General features: G+C 40.0%; 1 protein-coding gene across 3 annotated transcripts in view; it reads right to left on the bottom strand.

Annotated features, from left to right (window-relative positions):
- The window catches only part of Corin (corin, serine peptidase), a 196,819-nt gene that overhangs the window by 135,002 nt on the left and 36,400 nt on the right, over positions 1 to 25,417 (bottom strand). For all 3 annotated transcript variants that reach the window (XM_040747170.1, XM_040747169.1, XM_021233383.2), the window contains exons 2-3: positions 22,536 to 22,677; positions 10,253 to 10,456 (exon numbers count right to left, since the gene is read on the bottom strand). In XM_040747170.1, the coding sequence (XP_040603104.1) occupies positions 10,253 to 10,456; positions 22,536 to 22,677 (346 nt within the window). The remainder of the gene's footprint in view (positions 1 to 10,252; positions 10,457 to 22,535; positions 22,678 to 25,417) is intronic.

Genomic DNA, 25,417 nt, shown 5'->3' on the forward strand with positions numbered 1-25,417 from the left:
TCAATAACCTGTCCCCTAGATGTCTTGACAGTGCCTGAGGTTTTTCCTTCCTAAAATCTATGTTTGCCTTTAACTACCCTCTGGGCGGTAGCCCTATAGCTGAAAGGGGAGCCTCTCTTTCCTCTCTCTAAAAAACTACACTGTGATCCTTTGCCATTTTCATTGCTAGCAAGGGACCTCACCATGGTAGAGGGAAGAAGAAGGCTATTCCAACCAACTTCTAAGGTGAGAGAAATATGAAGTGATAAACACCGTACTGTATAGCGCTACAGAGTGCCTGATGGATGATGGATGTGTGAAAGATAGGTCTAAGTAACAACAGGAGGAGACTCTGTAAACTCTTGGTCTCAGGTAAAAACTCACTGCTCTGGGTTTGAGAAAGAGGCCACTTCTGACACTGGGAAACATCGGTCTCTTAAAACATCAGTATTAGTTACTTTTCTTTTTTCTGTGGCAAAATATCTGGTAATAAGTAACTTGAGGGAAGGAGGAGTGCTTGTCTAACATGTTTGAAGATATGGGTTCAAACTCAGAGAAGAAACTCTGTCATCTGCAGCAACCTGGATGAACCTGGAGAACACTGCGCTAAGTGAAAAAAGCCAACCAAAAAAAGAAAACAAACTTATGATTTCACATATATGTGGAATTTAAATTGTTAAACTATTAAGAACAGATTCGTATTAGGACTGGAGAGATGGCTTGGAGGTTAAGAGCATTGTCTCCTCTTACAAAGGATCAGATTTGATTCCAAGCATCCACATGGTGGCTAACACTTATGTGTGTAGTTTATGTTCTAGAATATCTCACTGGCCTCCTGGGCACTAGGCACACACATGGTACACAGTCATACACTCAGACAAACCATTTTTATATGTGAAATATAATAATTCTTTTCAATATTTTTAAAAACCAAAGTAATATTATTGTCACCAGGGACTGAAATGAGAAGAGGGGATTACTAGGAGATGTTGGTTTTAAAGGGCATAAAATTTCAGTTAGATGGGAAAAATGAATGCAGATCTATTTACAGCGTTGTGAGTACAGGCACTAGTAATGTGTTTTATGTTTTTGAAAATTGTTAAAACATGGCTTGCACATGTTCTCCTAAAAAATAAATACTACCTGTCAAAAAGAGACCCAGATAATGTAACAATAGCTTTTCATATGAAAGCTGCAGGACTTTCATTGAGGGGGAAATGGGCTGCAAGTCCTCACATATGAACCAATTAGATGGCAGGGCTTAGAATCTATTTCTGGCTGTATGGCAAAGTCAGCCCAGGTCAGAAATATAGCAATTGAATGGAATGATGAAGGTCATTCTCTACATCCGATAACTTACACAAAAGGGAGCATTCTGTCAGAGTCACTTCTGAGACCAGCCAATTTGAAAGGATTTTGTGTCCTCAGAAAATTAACGTGAGAGATGATATCTCAATTCTGAACATCCCTGCCCAAAATGTAAGGGCACCCCTATCTGTAAAAGAAACATTACTGAAGCTTAAACCACACAAAGAACCACACACCATAATAGTGGGAAACTTTAACACCCTGCTTTCTCCAATGGACAGGTCATTCAGACGGAAACTAAACACAGAAATAACAGAACTAACAGATGTTGTGACTCAAATGGACCTAACAGATATCTACAAAACATTTCACCCGAACACAAAAGAATATATCTTCTTCTGGAATCTTCTCCAAAATTGATCACATGCTCGGTCACAAAGCAAGTCTCAACAGACACACAAAAAGATTTGAAATAACCCTCTGTATCTTATCAGAGCACCATGGATTAAAGCTGGATTTCAACAACAGAAAGATGAGAGGAGGCAGGAGAATTCCATAGGCAGTCTACTGTACTAGAGTCTAATGATACTAACTGCACATTGCTTCCTCATTGACGCCTGTTTCAGATACCCCACCGACTTAGAATCCCTTACATCTGAAAATGTAATCATACTGAAGACTAGCTAGTGTGCATTTCTGTTTGGAATCTGTAAGGGACGATCATAAGGGAAGACATGATAAATGTCCAACAGGAATTTTTTAATCTCTAGTATTTTTAGAATACATAGGTATTAGTTACTTTTACATTGCTGTGATCATAACAGTGGGCAAAAACAGTGTGGGGGTGGGAGGATACTTATCTTTATCTCATGGTTCCAGAGTTGAACAAAACTGAAAATCTGTTCGGGCCATATGATAAAAAAATAACAGCTCTGATTGTTCTTAATAGGACCCCAGAATCCTGACTACTGTCTGGACAAGATATTACTGACACCTGTAGTCTAAAGTCTTCATGGAGGTTGATGGTGCTTACATACCCCCAGGCTTACCTACTTCACTGCTGTGCATGATGGGCAAGGACAGGAGCACTTGGCCACTCCCTAAACCCAGAGTAAGTGAGAGCTTTAGATTTCAGACTTCCATTTCTTTTTCACAGAAACCTTCCTACGGAAATAATTTTCAAATTCCCACCAATACCAAAGAACACATTATAAAATAACATAATTGCTGTGATTCAACAGCCATCAGCTTATCAAACATCAGTGTCCTGATAATGAATAGCCTGGAGGACGTTCTCCAGGGCAAATGTATAAACTCTAACTAAAGCAATGTGAGATACCTGCATTTGGCTCCTCAATACACGAGTGGAGAATGAATTCTAAGGGAAGAAGTGTGAAGTGCTACCTCCCCACCTTCCTAAGGTGATAACATTTCCACGTATACAAGATTGGCTTCCTATTTGTTATAGCTGGAAAGTAAAATGCCTGTTCAATTGTTTGAAGACACACACATTATAAATTTTTAAATTTACTGATATAATGGTTTGTTGGAAAATTCAAATTTCAGTAGAAAAAGTATGGAGCCTGCAAGCCATAATGAATTTGGTTTGGGGTGAAATGAATCTGAAGTATTTATTTCTCCTGGATGTGAACTTTCAAAACCTATTTGGGAGATACCTTATGAAAACTCATAGGCACCAATTATTTTAGCCAACAGTTTTTGTAACAGTGGCTAACAGTAGGCCATGTAGAAAGTACTACAATATAAAATTAATTATTACAGAAACCCTCACAGAGACCCGACAATAAAGACAAACACAGGAAAGTCCATGATAAAAAAGAATATGTTTGATGAAATTAAATATGGAAGCAATGGATAGACTTTTAAACTAAAATATATTTTTATATTTGTGACTAAAACTTAATCTTGAGGAAATGGGGTATTTATTATAGCATTAAAATTATATAAGATAGTAATATTATTTTTAGTGAATTAAAGTGGATCACATTTTTTCCTTCTTTGAACCTCTGTGTAATTTTTCATTTTCTTTCTCAGACTATAAATCATACCTTCAGGGATCAAGGCAGTTGCCAGGCACTGTCTGGATGGATGGGATTTCTATCATACTTAACTTTATGGTCCACGGAGACAACCCAGAGCTAGTGCCCAGCAAACAACTGCAGATAAATAATTGCGTCACACAATGTTAAGCCAAATACTGTGAAATTGAAATAGCTCATGAAACTTGGAAGTAGACCCAGGCATCAGAAGAGGTCTTCACACCTTAGCATGACTATAAACAAGTGTTCTAAGTCTAGTCCACTCAAACACCACTTGCAAATATCAGGTAAATTATTCAGAGTAGCAAGGCAAAGGAATGATTCGTGCTAACAAAAAAGCACAAGAATAGTTTGCATCAAACACGGACAGATAGAAAGCTTTGGGGTTGGAAAACTCATGACCATAATCATTTCAACTACAACTATGCGAAAAGGCTTATTCTCCAAAGACAAAAGTAACAGCAAACAGACTCACACTGATGAGACTTTTCACTCTGAGTACAAAATTGCACAAATCCCAAATACCCAAGACAGCTAGCCAATTGGATTTTTCAGGAAAAAAAAACATGCACAGTATCAATTTTCTTTCAGAACCACATAGTAAGGAGATCACTCAGCGTGGGTTGAATTTTCACTTGTTATCTGAGCCTTTGGTTTCTGAAGGATCACTTCCAGCCTTGAGTTTGGCCAGGATTGTTTTCACACTGCTGATATCAATGTGCTACTGGGCATGTTTTTTCCTCTAGTTGGATCAAGGGTATTGGGCTGTTCTTCCAAAAGAGGAAGTGATAATGGATTTGGAGAGGAAAGTTTCGAGCCACAAACCTTTTTAGCATGACTAATCTGGCTCAACCTGCTATGGGAACATTATCTTTAGGGGTACATGCTACATGGGATTTATCAGGATTTGCTTAGGAGAAAGGGTTGGAAGACAATCCCAGAAATAATAATAACAACATTAAAAGAATGATGTGGACACTGTTCCATTACCTCTTGCAAAGCCCCAGCTCTACACATCAGATTAAGTTGGCTGTCCTGGGGGGAACCTAGTGTGGTACAGGGAAAGCATCTAACGATGGCGTAAGGAGAGCATGGAAGCATTTCCTTCTCCCCCAGTCGCTGTCCAGAAACCTGGTATTCAACAGCAAGCATGCAACAATTACTGTGCAATTCACTTGTTCATATTTAGATGCTTATATTAGTCACATCTAAATCTCCTAACTGTGTTTTTAGCCTGGATAATTTAATTTAATATATAGAAGAGGGTCAAAACTGGGCATGGTCATTTGGGTGCAACACTGGTACCCAGCAGAACACATAAGGGCAGATGTTCATGCATCATGACGATATCAGCTTCACTGTAGGTAATGCAAAGACCTAAAGAGACAAGATCCTGCTATGCACCAGCAAATTGTTTTCTTCTAATATCAAGCCACCTTCATCAGAATGCAGACTTTAAGAATCTGACAAAGGATTCAGGCTGTCTACATACCTGTATAAGAGCAAAGTAACATCTCTGTCCTACAGTCTCTGGAAATATTGGGGTAATTAAATTACCAACATGGGCAACAAATATAGAAGAAAATGCATAAATCATAGATATTAACAAATAAACATTTATGTTTATCCCTGTTAGAAAATTATAGCTCCTAACCAGTTACTAGACCTCACTATTTAATACATTAATAAGTAAGCTGACATTTGACTATTTAATGGATGTTTTACATTTCTAACACTTTAGAAACTGCATTTTAATATAATTCTTGTAATTTTAATTCTGCATAATTTACTTTAGGACAAAAGTATTACTCCAGAAAAGCATTTGCCTTTACCAGGTTAACAAAGGAGTTCTTACCATAAAAAGTTAAGAAAGAAAGTATTATGAGCACATATATAAGTAGATATAAACCCCTGGATATTATAAAGGAAATATAAACAATTCTAATAAAATTTAAATTAATTAATAATTAATTAATATGTTCATTGTTATGCTAAAACAATCCGATTACAAATTTGGCTGTTGTAACATAAGTTACGTATTCAGGAAGCTTATACCATGCTGATCCTGGCCAAGTGGCTATGTGGCCAGTTTTCTCTATTGAGCTACTACAAAGGCACCCTTCAAACACTTGTACTTTAGTCTTTGAAAGGAAGAAAATCAATGTGCTTCATTCCTTTCTTATAGCTATTGGATGATTAAACTGTAACTCAAAAAAAATAAAATAAAAGACCCAGAAACAGATATTTGGCCTCAAACTTCAAGCTAAAGATCAGAAAAAACAAAGCTGCTGGTCACTAGCTCTTACTCCAACTCAGACTGAAAGGGCTGGTCCTGTCTCCATGAGCTCCCACCAAGCCTCAGTGTGGCTGGAGAATCCTGAGACTTCAATGTCTTCCATCGTTAATGTGGCTGGAAAATGAACGCTTGATACGGAGGCCTTGCTCCTGTCTTATATACCTTGTCAATGCTGGGATTAAAGGCATGTGATCCCAGGTACTGAGATCATATTCATGTGGGCTGTTTCTCTCTAGGACTGGATCAATCTTGAGTAGAAACGGATCACAGAGATCCATCTACTTCTTAATCCTGAGTCCTAGGATTAAAGGTGTGTATCACCACCTGCTAGCTTCTGGATGCTAAGATTAAAGGTGTGTATCACCACTGTCTGATCTCTGTAGCTTGAGACTGATTTTTTTCTGAATCCTCAGGCAAGCTTTAATAAATCATAAATAATATATCACCACAAATAGCAGTATAAGTAAGCAGTGATGTAATCATGTGTAGAATCTTAAAACAAAACAAAACAAAAAAACTCTATGGTGGTAACTGTTATAAGTTCAGTTGCCAAGTGATCTAGAAAAAGCTTAAATTATTTTATAACCCCTTAAAGGAAAACATACAATTAAGAAAATTTTACATGGAATTCTTAGATCACTCAAATATACCCCAAGCCCAAGGCCCAAGAAATATTCAAGAAAATAACCAAGAGCAAGATGGTGTGATGAGGATGAGGAAGATAATGATGATGATGATGATGATTATAGTTGGAGTCTTCAGTACCCACTCACTCTTCTTAGTGGATGGAACAACTAGACAGTCAACAATTAAGGAACTAGAGAAATAACACATTTCCACTCCCCTTATTATCCAAAGAAAATTGGAAACACATGTCCATACCACAAATAATCACAGCAGTATATAATTCAAGAGCACTAAGAAGATGGGAGCGTCTCAGATACCTATTAGTGGAAGGTAGATAGGCAAATAAAACGTTACATATCCGTTTGATAGAATATGATGTCATCATACCTGATATGGATGCTCCCTGAAAGCATATTAAAAGAAACCTGTGTGGCCTGATATCATCCCACATGTGCCCAACTTTTTAACATTGAGACACCATGTTGTCATCTACAAAGTTCACACAACTGAACTACAAAAAGCATTTCATAAAATGCTAACTTGGGGAGCTGCAGAGATGGCTGTCAATTTTCAGGCACATTCATAACTATCTTTGGCCAGATGCAGGTCATGGGCCTCAGGCTAGACCACCTGCAGATTTCAAAATGAACAAATCCATGGAGACATAATTAGATTAGTTTAGGCTAGGGATTGCATTGAAAGGGAACACAGAGCAACAGATACAGCCTTTTTGCAGGAAAAAAGTAAAATTAGTATGTAGTAATAATTGCATAACTTTATAAATTTTATGAATACATTAAAAACTGCTGAATCATACATGTTGAAAAGGTGGACTTACTGTGTTTATGACACCTCAGGAATAGTTACTTTCTTTACTGATTTATTATTTGACAACTCTATCCTTGTATAGAATGTATTCTGCTCATAGACATCGCTCCTCCCTCTCTTATGTGTTTTTGTACCCCACTGTTCCCCCCACCAAGTTCCTATGCCACTTTTATGTCCTTTTCCTTCAGTTTTGCTTTGCAAAAGCCGTTGTTTTTAAGAAGGGAATGAGTGAAAAGGAAGACGTGCTCTTATCTGAAATAGAACATCTAGTGGCTTAGCTACCAGAGATCTGAGAAAAGGACAGAACACTTCAAGTTCTCAGGGCATCAATCCACCTTCGAACACTTGACCAGGGCACATAGGCTACTTTAGGGTAAACCATGACGTCTGTGATCCCAGCTTTCTTGTTAGCCAGTTTTCCCTTTCCTTCAACACGTGTTTAAATATTTATAACATATGTAAAGAGAAAACGTTATAAATTGAAACCCAGATATTGCATGTAACCTAGAAAAACCTCATGCTGAAATACAGCATTAAAGTTTATGGTGGGTCACTTCCTTCTCTATATTGCCCTTGGAGTTCACAGAGATGGCAAGGAAACCCCAGAGGTACAGCCTATCACATCACAGCACCTCACACACAGAAAGGCGGGGTGCCACTTAGTGAAGCACAGTTACAAGGTACACTCTAGTCAACACTTTGTAACTGAATTCTCATCTTTGGCATGATACGAGGATCCCCACGAAGAAGTGTCTTGAAGCAAGACTATTTCTGACTACCTATGGACAAGAGCTGGCCAAATAATCCAGGTAGAATGTCTGGTTATGACATTTTGGGACCAAAGTACACTTAAATAGCTTTTACATATGCCAGAAAAAAATTTTAAATCTCTTAATTGGAGAACTGAAAAAAAAAACAGGGAAAAAGAAAAACAATTTTCCTGCGAGATGGTATTATAAAAAGAAGACACTAATTGTCACTTTAAAGTTGGTTAAACAAGATCAAGTAGCAGAAGTGTGATCAGATGCCACTAAAAAGAGTGACAAATCCTATGTTCACATTTTCAGTGAATATACTTCACCTATTCATTGAAGTCATTGCTTTTGTATCAGAATACCATGGCTATCCATCAATAAAACCAAAAGAAAACAAAAGAAGCCAAAAGTAGATGACTTGTTCTAATCTCCCAGAGCCTGAGATATGTGCAGTAATGCTCTTAACACTATAAAAGAAACAAGAAAATTCTATCAGGAAACATCGGAGAGCACTAGCTCAGGAGTCTTGAGATCCGAGACATCACAGACACCTATTACCAAGCAAATGATGCTAGACATGTCAATTTGATCTTATGCCTTAAAAATTGAAGTGTGTGCTTACCCATCCTCTGACTCTCATCCATTCATTATGGGGCTCACATCTAAATATGCCTTGAAAAACCATCAAACCCTCCACAAGCTTAGACTGGCACTTTCATTAGAGTGTTTGGAAACAGAAGCTCCTGGTGACCAATGGCTCCAGTTAATGTTGACAGCATATTGGGAATTTCCATGTCCAGTAGCTCGCAGTAAAGCCCACGAGCAACACAGATGGACAAAGTGTGAAAGGCTTCAGTGTCTATTCATTTAATCATTGTAATTTCACCTGGATTTCATCTACATGTCAAAACAAGATCGTATCCAGCCAGGGGAAGAGAAAATGTCAGATTTCTACCAAAATCCCAAACTGAACAGCAAGCACCCTGTGTTTTGTTTTTTGCTGTTGCTATTTTGTTTTGTTTTGTTTTGTATTCTCCAATGTATATGCTCATCAAACTTATTTTAATCTTAATGAATGACAGGACTTTGAAACTACAGACAAATCCACATAGAGGAGCAGAACAGCGGCTGTAATTGAGACCACATTAACTGAGCTGTTTTTATGTAAATGGATTCTTCACTTCTGATGGAAAACACTTCTGATGGGAGTAATAAAGTGCTTGAGCAAAATATAGTACCTCAAAATTAAACTCCCAAGGAAAATAATTTCAACGTGGCGTAATTCTGCTTTGCAATGTTGCTGTGGGGTCGTAAGCAGGCCTGCATCTGGACTGCTGGTGAACAGAGTAAAAGATGGGTAACTACCTGTGGGTACACTGTGAAATGGTGAAATCGAAGCAGTCTGTCTTCTTAGAATTTGGAGTAACAAAATAATTCTGCTTTTTCTCAAGTGCTCGCAAATCCACACTTTGATAACTAAAAGTCAACTTAAGCGTTCCCTTCCTAGTTCAGAATGAAAATAAACACACTGGCCCAGACTAGGATGTGATTTCCTCTTGTGGGTGTCATGGTGAGAGAGGTAGCAATGTGATTAGGAATGGGTTGGTTTTATATCATTCTGAATTACATCACCTTGCTTTAGGGAATAAAAAAAGAAAAAAACAAGAGGCAGAACAACTTCAGAAAGAGGCTTCATACTTCTTGTATTTTTGAGAAGGCCTTTGCACACAGACTCATCCAACTAGGCCTTCTGGAAGTGGAGTAACTTTATGGAAGGTCTCTGGGCTGTCTAGGGACCAAGTCACATTCCAGAGTATGTCTCCACTGTTCTCTTTTCTGTCTGGCCCAGCTTTTTCTGGAAATACTAATAAACTCCTCCCTTGAAATTCACCCAGCAGGCATTCAGCACTCGCCATTTTCCTGAAGGTGTGATTGTTTTCAGGCACCAAGTTGTCAAGTAACTGTCACCACTAATAAAAGATGGAGGCAAGAGACAAAGAACACAGTCACACCTCTACAGCAAACAGGGGTAAGTTTTTAGTCATGCTGTCTTCTTCCTGTATGGATGGGGAGTTTCTCCAGCAAGTTCCTGAGAACACAGTAAGTGAATGTACTTACAAACTTGATAAGTTCTAAATAAGTAACTTTAGCATAAGGATCATAATGAGGCAAGCAACTCTTGCAATAGGCTATGGCTCAGAAAGGCTGACTCATTAATGTTTCCTATCCTGTCTCAGTCTTGCCTGCAGAACTGCTGGCATTTCCGACTTAAAGGACAGGGCACTTGGCTAGGCTTTCTGAATGAATGGCTCTCACCATGTGACCTGTGAGTGTGACTTCTTCAGAGCATCAGTTGTCACAGACACAAAGGCATTTGTGTCCAGCAACTTCAGACTTACTTGTATTCCTGTGACTCTGGTCCCCATCGAGAGGAGGCGCTCTAGGTGTCCAGCCTGGAGGGGATGGGTTGGGGGCCATAGTGGGTGCCCCTGTGCTCTCATTATATACTGTATTTACAAAGAAAACACCAGGAACTTGAACTTCATCATCAGTGACTACAGGTTCACTGTCATTTGATTTAAAATAAACCTTGTGTAATGTTCCTGAAAGACAAAATATATATACAAATATATTTTAAACATTTCTCAAAGTATTTATTCGTAATAAAAGCAAACATCAAGAAAATGTTAGTGCTATTTACCCATCTATCATCCTACCCAGGCAAACACAAAAAGCAAGACAGCAGCCACTAGGACCAGCATCTACATGGGGACAGTGGTGAGTGATTGTTTCTTCTCTCATGAATCAGACAGCTTTCAAGGTAACCTCAATTTCTCTAGTATGGCTGTACCTGGAACACAAAGAATGTGGGACAATTCTGTCCCAGCTTAGTCTCACTATAAATAAAACACAGTGAGTCCAATAGTGTTCTTTACCCACTGTCTCAGTCTCTCTATGTCACACGTCATCACATGGTCGTGACCTAGGACACACAATCCACATGACTCTATGTTATACCTGCCACCCAAAGGCAGCAAGACCTGCTTGCTTTCAGCTTTATATGTCTCAAGGGTTTAATAAAATTTGGGAATAAACAAAAATAACTAGATTAATTTACTACAGAACATATAGGAATCAAAAAAAGAATTAAACTTCAGTTGTAACACAAAATAAATGGAAAAGGTAAATTACTTTCATCTATAACCAAAACAACATAAATATATAAAATAAGAGTCAATAAGCTCAGATTATTAACTAACTGATCACATTAACAAAACAAAGACCAAATAGAAGGCTATTGATAATTCCCTTGTTTGTTTTTAGGCAGAACTTTTAAGACCACAGATGGGAGACTCTGCTTTGAGAGCACAGCACTGTAGTCAAGCCGACAATGACAACAAACGAATGTGATATTGGCCCTTCCTTAGCAACTCCCAGGGAGAACTTTTTCTAAAAAGCATTTTCAGCTAAGGATCTAACTGGATCTCACTTTTCTAAATATTCCCATGAACCATTAAACACAAAGGAAATATAAATACAATATTTACCATCAGTCTATGAAAAAGAAGGTTTTCTCTGCCTGAGGAAAACATTAACTCCAAATCAAAATAGCAAAGCAGCTGTCCCTGGCTAACTAAGGTCAACAGCTTCAGCTGCCAAAGGATTCTAAATAAAACCTGGAAACAAAGCAAGCCTCGTGATGCAGGTAACACACTCTTCAACCATGAGTGGCTGTGAGGAAGCGTCAGGTTCGTGTGGACAAGCAAGGCATCCATTCTGCTGTTCTCAATTTTCAAATGATTCAGAACTATCACAGATCACACAAAAATGCACATCTAAGCTTCATTATTACATAGGATGCATTGCAAAAGTTCAAGAATCTTACATGTCACTCCCTGTGAATATGATCAGTTAATAATCTGAGTTTATTGACCCTAATTTCATATATTTTGTCATTACTTGCAATTTTACTTCTATGTTAATGACTCCATTTCCTTGCTTATTTCTGCATAGATTTTTCAGATAACATATTCTGTCAATGCGGTTGTATAAAAAAGATCCACTAAGATTATTCTTACCATGCTAACTCTGAGTAGCCAGCAAGCTCCCACAACATATTTCCAGCATGTGCCTATTCCTTACATCTATACCTCTGAGTAATCCTACTAAAATGGGTTCCTTTGCCATATGAACTGCTTCAACAGTTGTTCTTAATATTTTTGTAATCATTAGTCTTATTAATAATCTTGCTTATATTTTTAACCTCAACATGGTGGTGAATATGCTACTAGCATCTGCATGGCCTAGGAAGTCCTTGGAAACAATGGTGTTTGTGGAAAACACTAACTTGGAAAACACATTTCTTTAAAATTAACAGGCAGCTTCCTGTCCCTTAGCTCTGTGCGGCAAAGCAATTTGTCAGAATACAGAGAAATATAATATTGGACAGTTGCTGAAGTTGACATTCCTGAAGGATATTTAGGAAGAAGGGGATGGAGAAGAGAAGGGGGGATGGAAAAGAAGAAGATGGAGCAGATGGTGAGATCTGAGGGAGGCTTAAAGGGTGCACTTTTAAAAGTTGGAACTTCCTAGAAAAAAATTGTTTAAGTATCTCTGGAAACTGAACACTCACAACATGGCTGGTCGCCACCTAGTAAGCATTTTTCAAAAACATAAAAATGAGACGTCAACAATACTCAAAATGATTTCAGCCAGGACCATGGTGAGGAGTGCAGAGACACTGAGCACGAGGGGCCCAGAGCACCCACCCAGTGCATTCTCCCAAAGTCACCCATCCTTGTCTCCATTCTGATCTTCATGGTGCTGGAGTTAACAGTATAATGTCTGCAGACTGCTCACCTTACTTTTAAAATCCCATCTCTGCCACTTTCTACCCTTAGTTGGGCAAACTCTCAAGGGTCATAAAATAAGGAAAAGAGAAGCACTCTAAAATTTAGAGGCTCGCTCTGAAGACTTCACTAGTCGATGGTTGTGTATGAACACTTAAGCAGCTCTTACCTCATTGTAATGTCTCAATAGCTGTTAGTCATTTCTATGCAGCAACAGAATGTTTCTTAGTACTATTAAGATAGTTTGAAATCTCAATTTTCTTTTACCATAGTGTGTTCCCCAGCATCACAAAATGGGTAGATTTTAAAGGTTAAGCATTTAACGCACTTTTGGAGTGAAAACACCATGGCTCTTTCAAGCTAAATTATCAGTAGATAGTAAATTACATCTAGGATGTATGGCTCATAAGTGTCTTGGCTCTAAAACAAAAAATAATTTAACAAGGTTGAAGAAGTAACTGTAGCTCTAATAATAATTCCCACTTGATGACAATGATTTGTAATGAGAAAGAACACAGAAGTCAGCAGGATAATGCTTCCTCTATAGTGGGTACATCCTGGTTCTCTGAACCTATGACTGTGTGGCTTTGTATATCTTACATGACAAAGGGGCACTGCAGATGCAATTAAACTAAGGATCTAAAGTTAGAGCATAATTTTGGATTTTTCAACAGACTCTAATATACTCACAGTAGTCCTTCTAAGCATAAAGCTGTGTGTGTCAGCCATAAAATGTGAGACTCAATTAGACAGTGTTTCTAGAAATTAGAAAAGGCAATGAAATGGATTACTCCTTAGAACTTCCAGAAGTAATTTTCACAGTGAAACCTAATTTGGATTTCTGACCTTCATAACTCTAAGATAACAGAGGCATGCTGGAAGATACCAAGGGTATGATCATTTGTTATAGTTGTCGTAAGGAACTACTACTGGTTGCCAAGAACCTTCACTTGAGTTGAATGTCTAACCAGTCTATGAAATGAGTCAAGCCCATTTAAGCATTCCTCAAAGAGTATCACAGAGAAATCAACTGAATTTTATGATGGCTAACTTGCCCAAGAACAGAGTTAGGACACAGACACACACATAATACACAACTGTCACTCTGAACAATAGATAGATTTAGATGGAAGTTTCTGTCCTGCCCAGTCCCACAGCCATTTAGTCCCAAATAAACACACAGAGGCTTATATCAATTATAAACTGTTTGGCTGATGGCTCATGCTTCTTATTGGTTAGCTCTCTCTTAATTATTAGCCCATTTCTATTAATCTATGTATCTCCACATGTTCTTGGCTTACCACAGAATGCCTGAGAATTCTGTCTGAGAGCATATGCCTTACTAACATGTTCCTGCCATCAAACTGTGCATAGATTACTTAAATAAAGCAAACATGAAATCTAAAAAATACAAACCATGTGCTTTGAAAATGATACGCATAGGATGGTCTCCTGGCTAAAACTGAGGGAGCAGTCATCATTCCATTTGAGAAAGTTAGAAAGTATTTCTTAGGGAAAAGCATCCTTGGAAATCTTCAAGAAGGATTACAGATTTTCTGGGTTGGAATACAGCTTTTGTGAGGAATAAGAGGGATGTTTATAGGGAACAAGACATTTTCCAGACAGAACAAAAGACACAGCAAGCTTTGCAGAAAGAAATTAAACATGGCTAGCTAGAGGGAAGGCTGGAAGTCAGTGGAGATCAGACATGAGTGCTAGCTCATGTCAAAGGTTTGAACACACCACGTTGAGATGATGAACTTTTAAGAGTCTTATGGGAATGACCACTGTGTTGGGAAGGTGATGTTTAAAGGGATCAAGCACAGAGAAGAATTTGAAGCTAATGGTACAATCTAAATGAGAAAGCTAGGCTCTGACAGGCAAAAGCAGTAAGGACAAATAGAACTCCCAGAAGCACAGTAAGAGCATGAGAGGAAGCTTTGCATGTGTGGAACTGGGGAAAAACTCACATACATGTTAAAGTGTTCTTGTTCCCAGTGCTGTTCATCAGACATTTCATTCTGTTTTCTTCTAGTAAGAAACATGGAGGGATTGCAGTCTCTGGCCTCTTGTGTACAGCCTTCCAACAAGGTCAAGGCAACAAGCAAAACTAACAAGTGTTACTTCTAGATAGAGGCATTTAATTCCTGCCACAACAACCTCCAGACTTTTTACACAACAGCCACAAAATTCAGCCTGATAGCTGCCCCATAAGTTCAGATCCTAGAAGACCTGAATGGTACACACTCCCCCACCAACATCCCATAGATCACTTGTAGACTGAGTGAGAAATTAGCCTATGTTGTTTTAAAACTACTAATGTCTTGAGATTTGTTGTTGTTACATAGCAGTGTCTAACCAAGCCTGGCTGATGAAAGGGATAATGGAGGATGCAAACTCAACCTGTAGAGGTTTATTTTGCTGTAATTGTTTTGCATGTATTTGGTACTAAATCCCTGGCAATATTTAAGGAAAAGGGCCAAGCTGAAGCAATGTAAAGAGCTTCTGCAGAATGCCTTGCTGGACTTCCCACAGAACGTCCCCTCCATCATGCTCCCAGAGCACATATGCTTACACTTTAGGAAAGGCAGCCATGTGGAATTGTTTGTCTCAAACCCCAGAAGAACACCCAGAACCTGCTCTGGCCATCGCTGTAATTGTTTGTTGGATGTATGAATGATGAATGGAGTGATGGGAATGGGTGATGTTGCCAATAAAGGGATGAGTGTAAAATGAGAACGGAGCTTAAGGCAGACACCTTGACATTCACTGGACAAACAGAGAAAGATGAGCTTACAGGAACTAAACACAGAGAGAAGACACAGGCTCCTTGTTTCAAAGTCTGGTTCAAATAACTATCAGCTTCAGATACAGCATATTAGATAAAAAGACTTTGGTAGCCTTGATAAGAAAGCTCCACTGGCCTTCAGAAAGAGGAAGATCTATTGCAGGGAAGGGAAGATAGATAGAGACACAGGGATCTCCAAGGGATATTGCTGGTGTGGGGCCTGAGACTGCATTCTGCAGTTCAGGGTCCCCAGGAGGACGTGCTGTTTGGTCCAAAGACTGTACTTGGAGTACAAACCCTTTGATCATCATTTCAGAAAACCTGAGGCATAGTCTGACTTCAGTCCTAGGACTTTCCAAAGACACATCCTTGTGTCTGAAAACTCTCTCTTGGTGAATCTGTACCAGAAAGCCAAAGTTATGAAAAGAATTTGAGGATTTATATAAGCAATAAGAAACGAGGTAATGACAGGTCATCGGGAACCTTATACTTCCTGGTGTAAATAAGAACCTGGGGAGTGTTTCATTTGAAAATGATGCTCAGAATCCAATGTTATGAATTAAGAAGCTCAGAGTCTTCTAATTCAAAATGTTTATAAAAGCTATAAGCTGTTAGGAAATTTGCTAAGAGAAAAAAGTAGTTTCTACTTCAACACTCTCAATTTCAACTAGTCACTTGTGGGAATGAATGCCACTTTTGAAGACTACTTTTCTTTTGAGTTCAAGAGACATGGATGGGAAATGTAAATCTCATTTCCTGCTGTCTCTCTACCACTCCGCTTTTTCATTCTTCTTCATCTCAAAATATGAAAAGCCTAGAAAGCCATATCTAGAGCTTTCATAGCACAAAGTAATCTACAGAGGTAACCTCAGACCCCTCTCCATAAGCCTACAGCTAAAACAAGAGCAATTAATTGTTGATATTGGTGAGTTTAAGGCTTTTGTGTACAAGACTCCAACAGCCCAGGAAAGAAAGATTCAGCATCCTTCCAGTGAGACTTTTAGATCACGGTGTTGTTGAAACAAAACTGACTTGAACAATAGTTTTAAAAGTAAGTTCAAGCCAGACCCTGTGACTATTAAGATTCCATGGCACATACTCAACCCATATCACCCCATTCTCCACACTGCACCAAGTACAAGTGTTAAAAACCCCAACCACAGGGTGTGAGTGTGGCTTAGTGACAGGGCAGTGGTTTAGCAAGTGGGAAGCTAAACTTCAGCCCTCCATCCCACAGAAGTAAAGTGGGGGGCTGGTTATCAATCAAGACACCAATGCCAAGGTGAACAATAAAAAGCCCCGGCTCCAAGTCCTTCTAAAAGTACTATGGCTTCAAACCTTATGTTCCACTATAACCTATTCTGGTGTGACTTTTTTCAGTAAAATTGTTCTGTTCTATTCCCTTTCCGTGTGGATTCCCAGGTCTCCTAACACTTCTTGTTTTAGAGACCATCCTATTCTCACTATACACACTCAGTTCCCTTGTTGAAGACTGAGTCACGGTACACAGGTAGGAGAAAGGGAGCAGAGTTTGATCCTTGGACTGCTCTACAGGTCGCCATGTCTGTTGTAATGCCAGTGCCTATGTGGTTTTGATCTCTATGCCTGTCAAATTCATTTTTATAAATTGGCAAACATGACGGCCTCTAACTTAGGTCTTTTTGCTCAAAATTGCCCTGGTTATATAGATGTTGAGGTTCCATATGAATTTTAGGATTTGTTCTCCTACTGGAATTTGGCTAGCTACTGAATCAAAGCTATGAACTGCTTTGGGTAGTGCAGTCTCTATAACAATATTAATCAGTGGAATTAGTGAATATAAAACATCTTCCACTCACTTCCATCTGTTTCAGTTAGTTCCTTCAAAGCGCTATAGGATTAGATGATCAGGTAGGCAGTCACCTTGCTCAAGTTTGTTTCTAATGATTTATTAGTCTTTTTTCATATTGTGGGCATCAATGTGGCACTGAAGTACTATCAATAAATGTGAAAATAGTATAATGGTTCTACATTAAGCAAGAAGTTTTGTTTATAGCAAAGGAAACAACAAGAAAAACAGAAAGATGATGGAAACTGTATCTGACAGAGGGTCAGTGTCCAAAATATATAAGGAACTCATGCAACTCAACAACAACAAAACAGCCCAAGTTCTAAAGATGAACAAAGAACAGACTCTTCTTCAATGAAGACAACAACAACAGAAATCAGCATTGAATGTTGAACAGTGCCAGGTGAAAGTATGAGCTCGACAGCAGATCAGTACCCATCCCAAGTATACACACGGTCTCTGGACTCCCATAGAACAATGTGAGGTGCACTCTCACCCTGAACTCTTGGGGAAGGGTCTAGGCCCTGCCCTATATGAAATGACAGACTATGGACACCCCCATGGAGGGCCTCACCCTCCCTGGGGGAATGAGGGGATAACGGGGGGGGGGGATGGAGGGAGGGCACGGGAGGAGGGGAGGGAAAGGGAGAGGGACCTCGTACTGACTTGTGAAGCAACCTTGTTTCTTATCTAAATTTAAAATGGAAAATAAAAAAAATATTAATAAAAAAATAAATATATAAAAAAAAGAAAAAAGAAAAGGATTTTTCAAGTAGTCAATTCATAAAAAAAAAAGAAAGTATGAGCTCTAACAGACTGGGCTGAACAGCACAGAGTATCCTTGCAGAGCCTGTATGAAATATGGAGATGTGGACTGGAGAGATGGCTTAGATGTTAAAGGCTAGGCTTGCAACAAAAACTGTAGGAAATATGGAGATACATGGCAGTTATGTGACCCATGATCAAGAGGCCTGAAGAGCATGTCCAACTCTCTGGAGCTAGAGTTACTCGTGTTATGAGCTGCCTGGTATGGGCGCTGGGAACCAAACTCAAGTCCCGGGCAAGGGCATCATGTGTTCTTAACTGCTGAGTATCTCCAGCTCTGCCTTTAGTTTTCATAAATAAGTGATTTCATCTCTCAAAGGCAAATCCTTCCTTCTGTGTCATATTGCTCAACAAGACTGCACAGTCACCAAGGAAATAAAATCCCAGCTATCACGAACTTTTTACATTTCTTCCAAAATCCCAAATCCCAAATCTTTATTTTGTATCTACACCTTGGGGACCACATGGACAATTCAAGCTTCTGATAAGCTTAGAGATGCAAACCTTTAACACTCACCTCCTCAGCTCCTGTTAATTGTTGTGTGAGACTCTGAATGCCACTGCTCAAATACATTGCCTACAAAGGACAACTCTCCCCTCAGAAGTCTTTTTACCATGCTTGTACCAAATGAGTCAGAATGAGAAAGATTGGAAACAGATAGCACACCCTATATCCCAGGATCCCTGAGCAGTCCTCGTGGACACATGAGCAACAGCCAAGAGTTGGAAAAGCATGGAATTATCTCCCCGACAATTAGAACCTCTCTAAAGTAAGCAGGACTTAATGAGAGTTTAGTAGCAAAGGTATAAAGTGGCTTTGATGGATATTACAACAACATACATCTCAGCTACAAAATATGAAATGTTTATAGGGGAAGATATTGCTTCATCCTGTGCAGAACATAGAAAAACACTTTTGAAGATGTGTAAGAAGACTCCTACTTTGTAGAAGTTTCCAGTGCACAAGCAAGATATGATTCAGGGCTGGATACAAATTAATAGCTTCCACAATGTCACACATAAGCATATAAAATCCGTCTGGTATATGCATAAGAGAAATGAAAATGTTTATACCCACAAAAACTTACACATGAATATTCACAACAGGATGTCAGGTAAATTAAAGGCCAAAAGATGAAAGTAATTCAAACGTTCATCTATTAGTCAATGCACAAACATTGTAATATTCATACAACAAAATATTATTCAACCACCAAAAATGATGGTGCATTTATTCACATTCTCAAGGATCATTGTTGAATAATGAGAAGAAAGATCACAAGAGCCCAAAATGGTGACTATAAGTCAACAGAGCAACTGCATATATGAATGCACAACAGTTGTGATGGTATACAAAGACCTAGGCAATTTCAAGTCAGACCAAATCCCAACATAGGAAGAGGAGGTGGGCATGAAGTCCCAGCCCTAGCTAAGAAACTATTAGCAAATGATAACTGCTGTGAGAGAGACAGTCATTTTTCTTTAAGATTGTAAGCCCCTGGTAAGTCAACCAAGATTCAGTGGAAAGCTACAGATCTAAGAATACATGCACAATGGACAACACAAACTGGACTTGATGGGTATTTGAAAGAGACAGAGAAAGAGAGATAGAGAGACAGAGACAGAGGAGATAAATTTGTATGGGTAGGGAAAGAGGAGTGGATCTAAGAGGAGTTGGGGGAAGAGTGAATGTGATTAAAATATATTGTATAACATTCTCAAAGAACTAATAAAGATGAAACAAAAGTAACCAGCCCTGCTTCAGTAGCACGAACTCCTGCAGTTACCAAGCATGGAGGCTCTCAAATGTGCTTAAATTTCTGTGAGCATGGGACCCCCGAGAATGCAAGGACATATTCTTTGGTGATGTGAGTCATTCATGGTATGATGAGAAAGAGTCCTAACAGTGATAGTGCCTAGGAGATCACAGATGTGCCCAGAGATGAAAACTACCAATCTGGACAAAATGCAAACACAACAGCCACACAGGGGCTCTGGCAAAGTCTGTTGGGAGTTGATCTTGGAAGGATGTGGCAGTAATGAGGCTAAGAGCTATTGACTGGCCTTAGCCTGCAGCTGGCCACAGAAGAAATGGCCACTGATGACTCCATGAGTCAATCTTCTACCCTCCTGGACTAGGCCCTTCTTCCGTCCTCCTGCTTGGCCACTCCCTAGCCAGTACTTGTCTCTCAGTTTCCCCAACATCTGAGAAACTCACAGTTACCAGATCTCTTCCTTTCTTCACTGGCCATCCTTCCTCTATCTCTTCATGCCCAGTTTTCTTTATCTGAACCTTGTCCTCAGATTTTAACTAAGTATGTTTTCTCTTCCTATTTCACAAATGTCTGATTCTTCAGTTATGCCTCATACTCCCTCATCCATCAGGGCAGCTGGGCTCCCCCTCAGCATCCCCAATGATGCCTCAGCTTCAGACCTGGGACAATGGGTGGAGGCAAATTCAAAAGACAACCATGAAAAAAGTATCACATATAGCTTTAATTTCTCTTTAAATGTCCCCAAGAAGACACCATGTTGGGATTCTTATATTTCTTGATTTCTTGACCATACCTGGATTTACAGAAGACATTGGCATGGGCGCTGTGATTCCACTGAACTCAGTTGTCTCCTGGCACCTCTAATGTACAAAATGATCTCCCAGTGAGTCCTCCACCTGCTTGCATCAACCACTCCTCTGAGCACATGTCCCCAAATAACATGGCTAACCAAGCTAGAAACCTACGAATCAGCCTTGATTTCTTGTCCTCTCTTACCCTCAAATCCAATCCATCTTGATCTCTGCTTTTTTTAATGTACCCAACTAAGACTATATTTCAAACTTGAGTTAACCTTTGTTTCGGTCAAAGCCAGAACCCTAAGCTAGTCTCCCTTCCTTTACTTCTTCCTGACAAGTCCAGTGTCTAGATCTGCTATCGTTTGCAAATATAAACATGGTCAGATTTCTGTTTCCATACAAGGATACTCCAACTATAATCCACTGCCCATCACAATGAGTGTCAAACATTCTCACAGTAAACAAGCAATCCTTCCTCTGTATCCACAGATTCAGCTAACTACAAATGGACAGCAGTTAGGGCAAAAAGAAATTGTGTCTGCCCTGAACATCTATAGATTTTATTTTCTTCTCATAATTCCCTAAGCAGTAGAACAACTACTAACATCACATTCATATTTTACTAGATATTATGAAAGACCTAAAGTTGATTTTAAGTAACCAGAGAATATACCTTGTCTGTATACAAATACTCCTATGGGTTTTGATATCTTAGAATGGCCTTTAAACTAAGTCCTCAATGGATATCAAGATATTGCAGTATTACTTTATAATAAAAATCATATATTTTCTTAACATACACAAACAAATACACATTTTATATATACTAGAATTGACTTACCTTGTCAATTCTAAATGTCTGGCTTTCCTAAGCCAATTTATGAGAAAATAATGGGATGCTTTGATGAAATTACAATGTTTAAATCTTTAGTGATGGAGTTTGATCATCACTATCTTGTTATTTGTATACTGTTTCATTCGATTATATGCATTTAAAGGAGCCTGATTCCAAGCATTGGTGGGCAGCAATGCAAACAGGTTGTTGGTGTTTCCCAAGAGACTTCCTTTCTAACTTGGGCTGTTGTTCGTTAAGCTGAGATGGACGAATGAACGAGTCCTTAGCACATATGACTGCTGATGTGACATTTAGAGTGTGCATTGAAGGTCTCGATTTTCAAAGTCAGAGACAAAACTAACGTAGTGTAACCCTTGATCTTCCTCGTCAAGCTTTGAAAACCAATGACCGACACACTGAAGTCCTGATCCCTCCCTGTGACAGAGGCAATCTGCGGGCATGCAGACTGCATCCGCCTAGCTGCGTATTCCAATGCTGTCAGTTTTTACCCAGTTTCTGACGTCTACCTCTGCACGTCATGGAGTTACTTGGCTCCTGCACTTGCTCCTGCCCTCAACCTGGATTTCTGTTCACCTCACTGTAACGGTTCTGATGTTAACTCCCATGCGGTGTACAGTGTCCGAGTACCTTGCACATCCCTCTGCCGTCAGCATGTGTGTCCTGTGTGATAGTCTCTCCTCTTGGCTGTGAGCACTTGTGGAAAATGACAAGTCTAGCTGTCCCTCAGTTTTCACGGTATTTACATCTAGTAACTGGTTCCAGTATAACCATCATTGGCAGAGATAGCAATAGCGGGTCACAAGGTTACATGGCTGAAACTCCAAGTTTTCCCAAGGGAAACCAGAGCCCATCCTCTCACTAGCTTGACACTTTCAGTAAAGTGTGAGGTCAGTATAAACCACGGCCTAAAACCCACTCGTTGTAATTTCGACCTCCTTCCTTTTGAATGACAGCATCACTCACCCACAAAGGAGAGCAGAATGGCCAGCAGCACGATGAGGGCGCAGATGCAGGGGATGAGCACGAGCAGGAAGAAGCGTAGCAGACTGGCCGTCGCCAGCTTCTGAGGGCAGCCCTCACCCGCACTACTGTCGGCTCTGGAGACCTGATGCGGGAGGGAGAAATGAAACACAGTGTTAATATCCCACAGCAGCTCGGGGCCTGGTGTGAAATTCTGCGTTACAGCTGTCCTTTCAGGGAAGTGCTATTCCTAAGACGTTTGACACTGTACTTGAGGACATGAAATAAGGCACTGGACAAACAGAAATGAACAAGTGAATAACCGCGTACACAGACGAGTCCTCCTCTTCTCCCTCCTCCCCTACCCAGTCCCCCCCCGCCCCTTCCTCCTACCGCTCTTCCCCTTCCTTTTCCCACTCTTCCTCTTTCCCCTCTCCTTTCCCCCAACTCTCCCTCTGCTTCCTCCTACCCTTCTCCACCTCCCTCCTCCCACTCCACCAACTTTTCTTCTTCCTTCCTTTTATTATTTACTCTGAATTTTTTTTTCATTAGACCGACTTTTAAAGGTATTTCAGCATATATTGTTTTGTTTAAGCATTTATCAGTTTGGCAGTATTCCAAACGCCACGAATTACCGTGGCAAGAACTTCCCCTGAGCCAGATGTAAACAAAGTCAGGACCGTCTGACAGTGATAAAATACTGGTGAGTAGGAATGAACTAACTACACTTCATTCTTATTTGCCTCTGTCCCAACCCAAGTCTGCACACATTCACATCTGGATAAAATGGGTTTTGAGGTGGTTAACAACTCCACAATGTTACATATTACCGACCACACATCTACTAACAAGTCCAAAGTGGACACCCTCTGTTGATGCCAATTCCCCCACAGACTATCCATAAGAGAGTAAGACAGACCACCACGACTGCTCAGAAGTTCTTGTCAGCAAATACTTTACATTGTGCAAAGGTCAAGCTCTTGTCTGGGAATTTGTTTATTACAAATGGCTGAAGGCAGGGGCTTTCTCAGCAGACGCCTGAGACATTACTAAATGTGCTTAAAGTTCAAAAAGGCTGCTGCCCTAGTCTCCAGAGCAAGCACAGATCCTGGTTCTCGAACTCCCGCCTTGGTCTTCTGACAATGTTGGCACTTGCCTGTTAATCTCTGTGTCATACTTTGGATGACCACTCTCCAGTCAGGAGCTTCCTTTCTTGATACGTTGAACAGGTTCTGTTCCAGATGCTAAGAAGCCCAAGCCCAAAATTAATTCACCTCTCTTTCCCTGCTTCCAAACTAACCCTCTCCTGGTTTCTGTATGTTTGAAGAAACTCTACTATTCTAACAACCCCAATACCAACCACTTCTCCTGAACCCCTGGGACAGATGGCCAGTACTCTTCCTCTGTAATAAGCATGTAGCTTTCAATAAAAGAACAGCCCTGCTTAAAGCCTTTTAGTATCAGGATTGCTCTAACAGAATGGTCCTGTAGTGTTGTTAGAACTTCCTGGATGGATAGGCCATGGTCATTACCACAACATGCAAAGGAAATGATTGGCAAATTTGACAGTTTCCCTCTGAGGCAGGCATGATACTCCACTTCTGCTTTGTTCCCCACTGTTAAAATGGATCCTTGGCCACTGAGGCACACAGCAAGCAGCATTTACACGCAATGCAATGATGTCTTCAGTAACCTTAAGAATTCTCCATGGCACACCTTCGATCCCAGCACTCGGGAGGCAGAGACAGGCAGATCTCAGTGAGTTCAAGGTCAGCCTGGTCTACAGAGTGATTTCCAGGACAGCCAGAGCTACACAGAGAAACCACCAGGCAAGGTGAGTTCATGTAATCAGTCTACAGTTGATTCTCAGGAAGATAGAGTAATGGCATAATAAAATAGGAGGTCAATGACATTACTATAATCACAGCTCTGTCTTTGGGCACAAGGAAACCTTTCAAGCTTGTAGATAACATTGATCTGACAGGACTGCAGGCCAACAGAGATAGTGACAGAATCAATTTATTCAATTAGGTATCCAATGCCTGCAATAAGTCTAATGATGGTTTCAAACCAATGGTCTCTCCAGAACTTGAACTTTACAGAGGAAATAACTGCATGGGAATTCAAGGATGGCATGGGGAAGGACCAGAAGGAGGATGCACTTCAACCAGCATAGTTCTAAGAAAAGTAACCTTGGAAAAGTCCATTAGAGGTGAAAACACATCCAGGGAGTGAAGGATCATGAACATCTCAGATGCCCCCTACAACAACAGAGGCCATGTATTCATCAAGGTCTTCATGGGACTATTTTAGGCATAACTGTCTCAGGTTATCCTCAGTGGTTCCTTACTGTCCAGAATGCTGTAGCGAAGCACATCTCACCTAGTATTCACAAGGAAAGAATCAGAGGTGGGGAGTTCTAGAAGCCCATGGAAGAGCCCAGCCATGAGTGGCTAGCCTCTGAAAACTGCACTCCTGGTTAGTCTCAATATTTTCACCAATGGCTAGGTAACTGATGCCTTTGTTTTTTGGGTCGTTTCTGCCCACCCCACTCCCACCCCATCCCATACGCTCCCAACCCCCATCATCCCACTCCCCCACCCCCCCATCTCCCCACCTCCCCACCACTGCCAAGGAAGAGAGTGAGAATTACTTAAAACAACTCAGTATTTTAGTACTGTCTTCTCGGTCACATGGTTTTCCAGCTTCTCTCTTGGCTCCTAAAGACTGTGACTGGAAATACTGTGTCAAAGGTCTCTGATGCTCCTCTGAACACCATATATAGACCTGTTATTAGTCAGGGCTCTCTAGAGGGACAGAACATACATGAGATTTATTAAAGTGACTTACAGCGATGGTTCTCAACCTTCCTAATACTGTGACCC

This window comes from Mesocricetus auratus, unplaced genomic scaffold (assembly GCF_017639785.1).
Source record: "Mesocricetus auratus isolate SY011 unplaced genomic scaffold, BCM_Maur_2.0 Super-Scaffold_100006, whole genome shotgun sequence".
Lineage (NCBI taxonomy): Eukaryota > Metazoa > Chordata > Mammalia > Rodentia > Cricetidae > Mesocricetus > Mesocricetus auratus.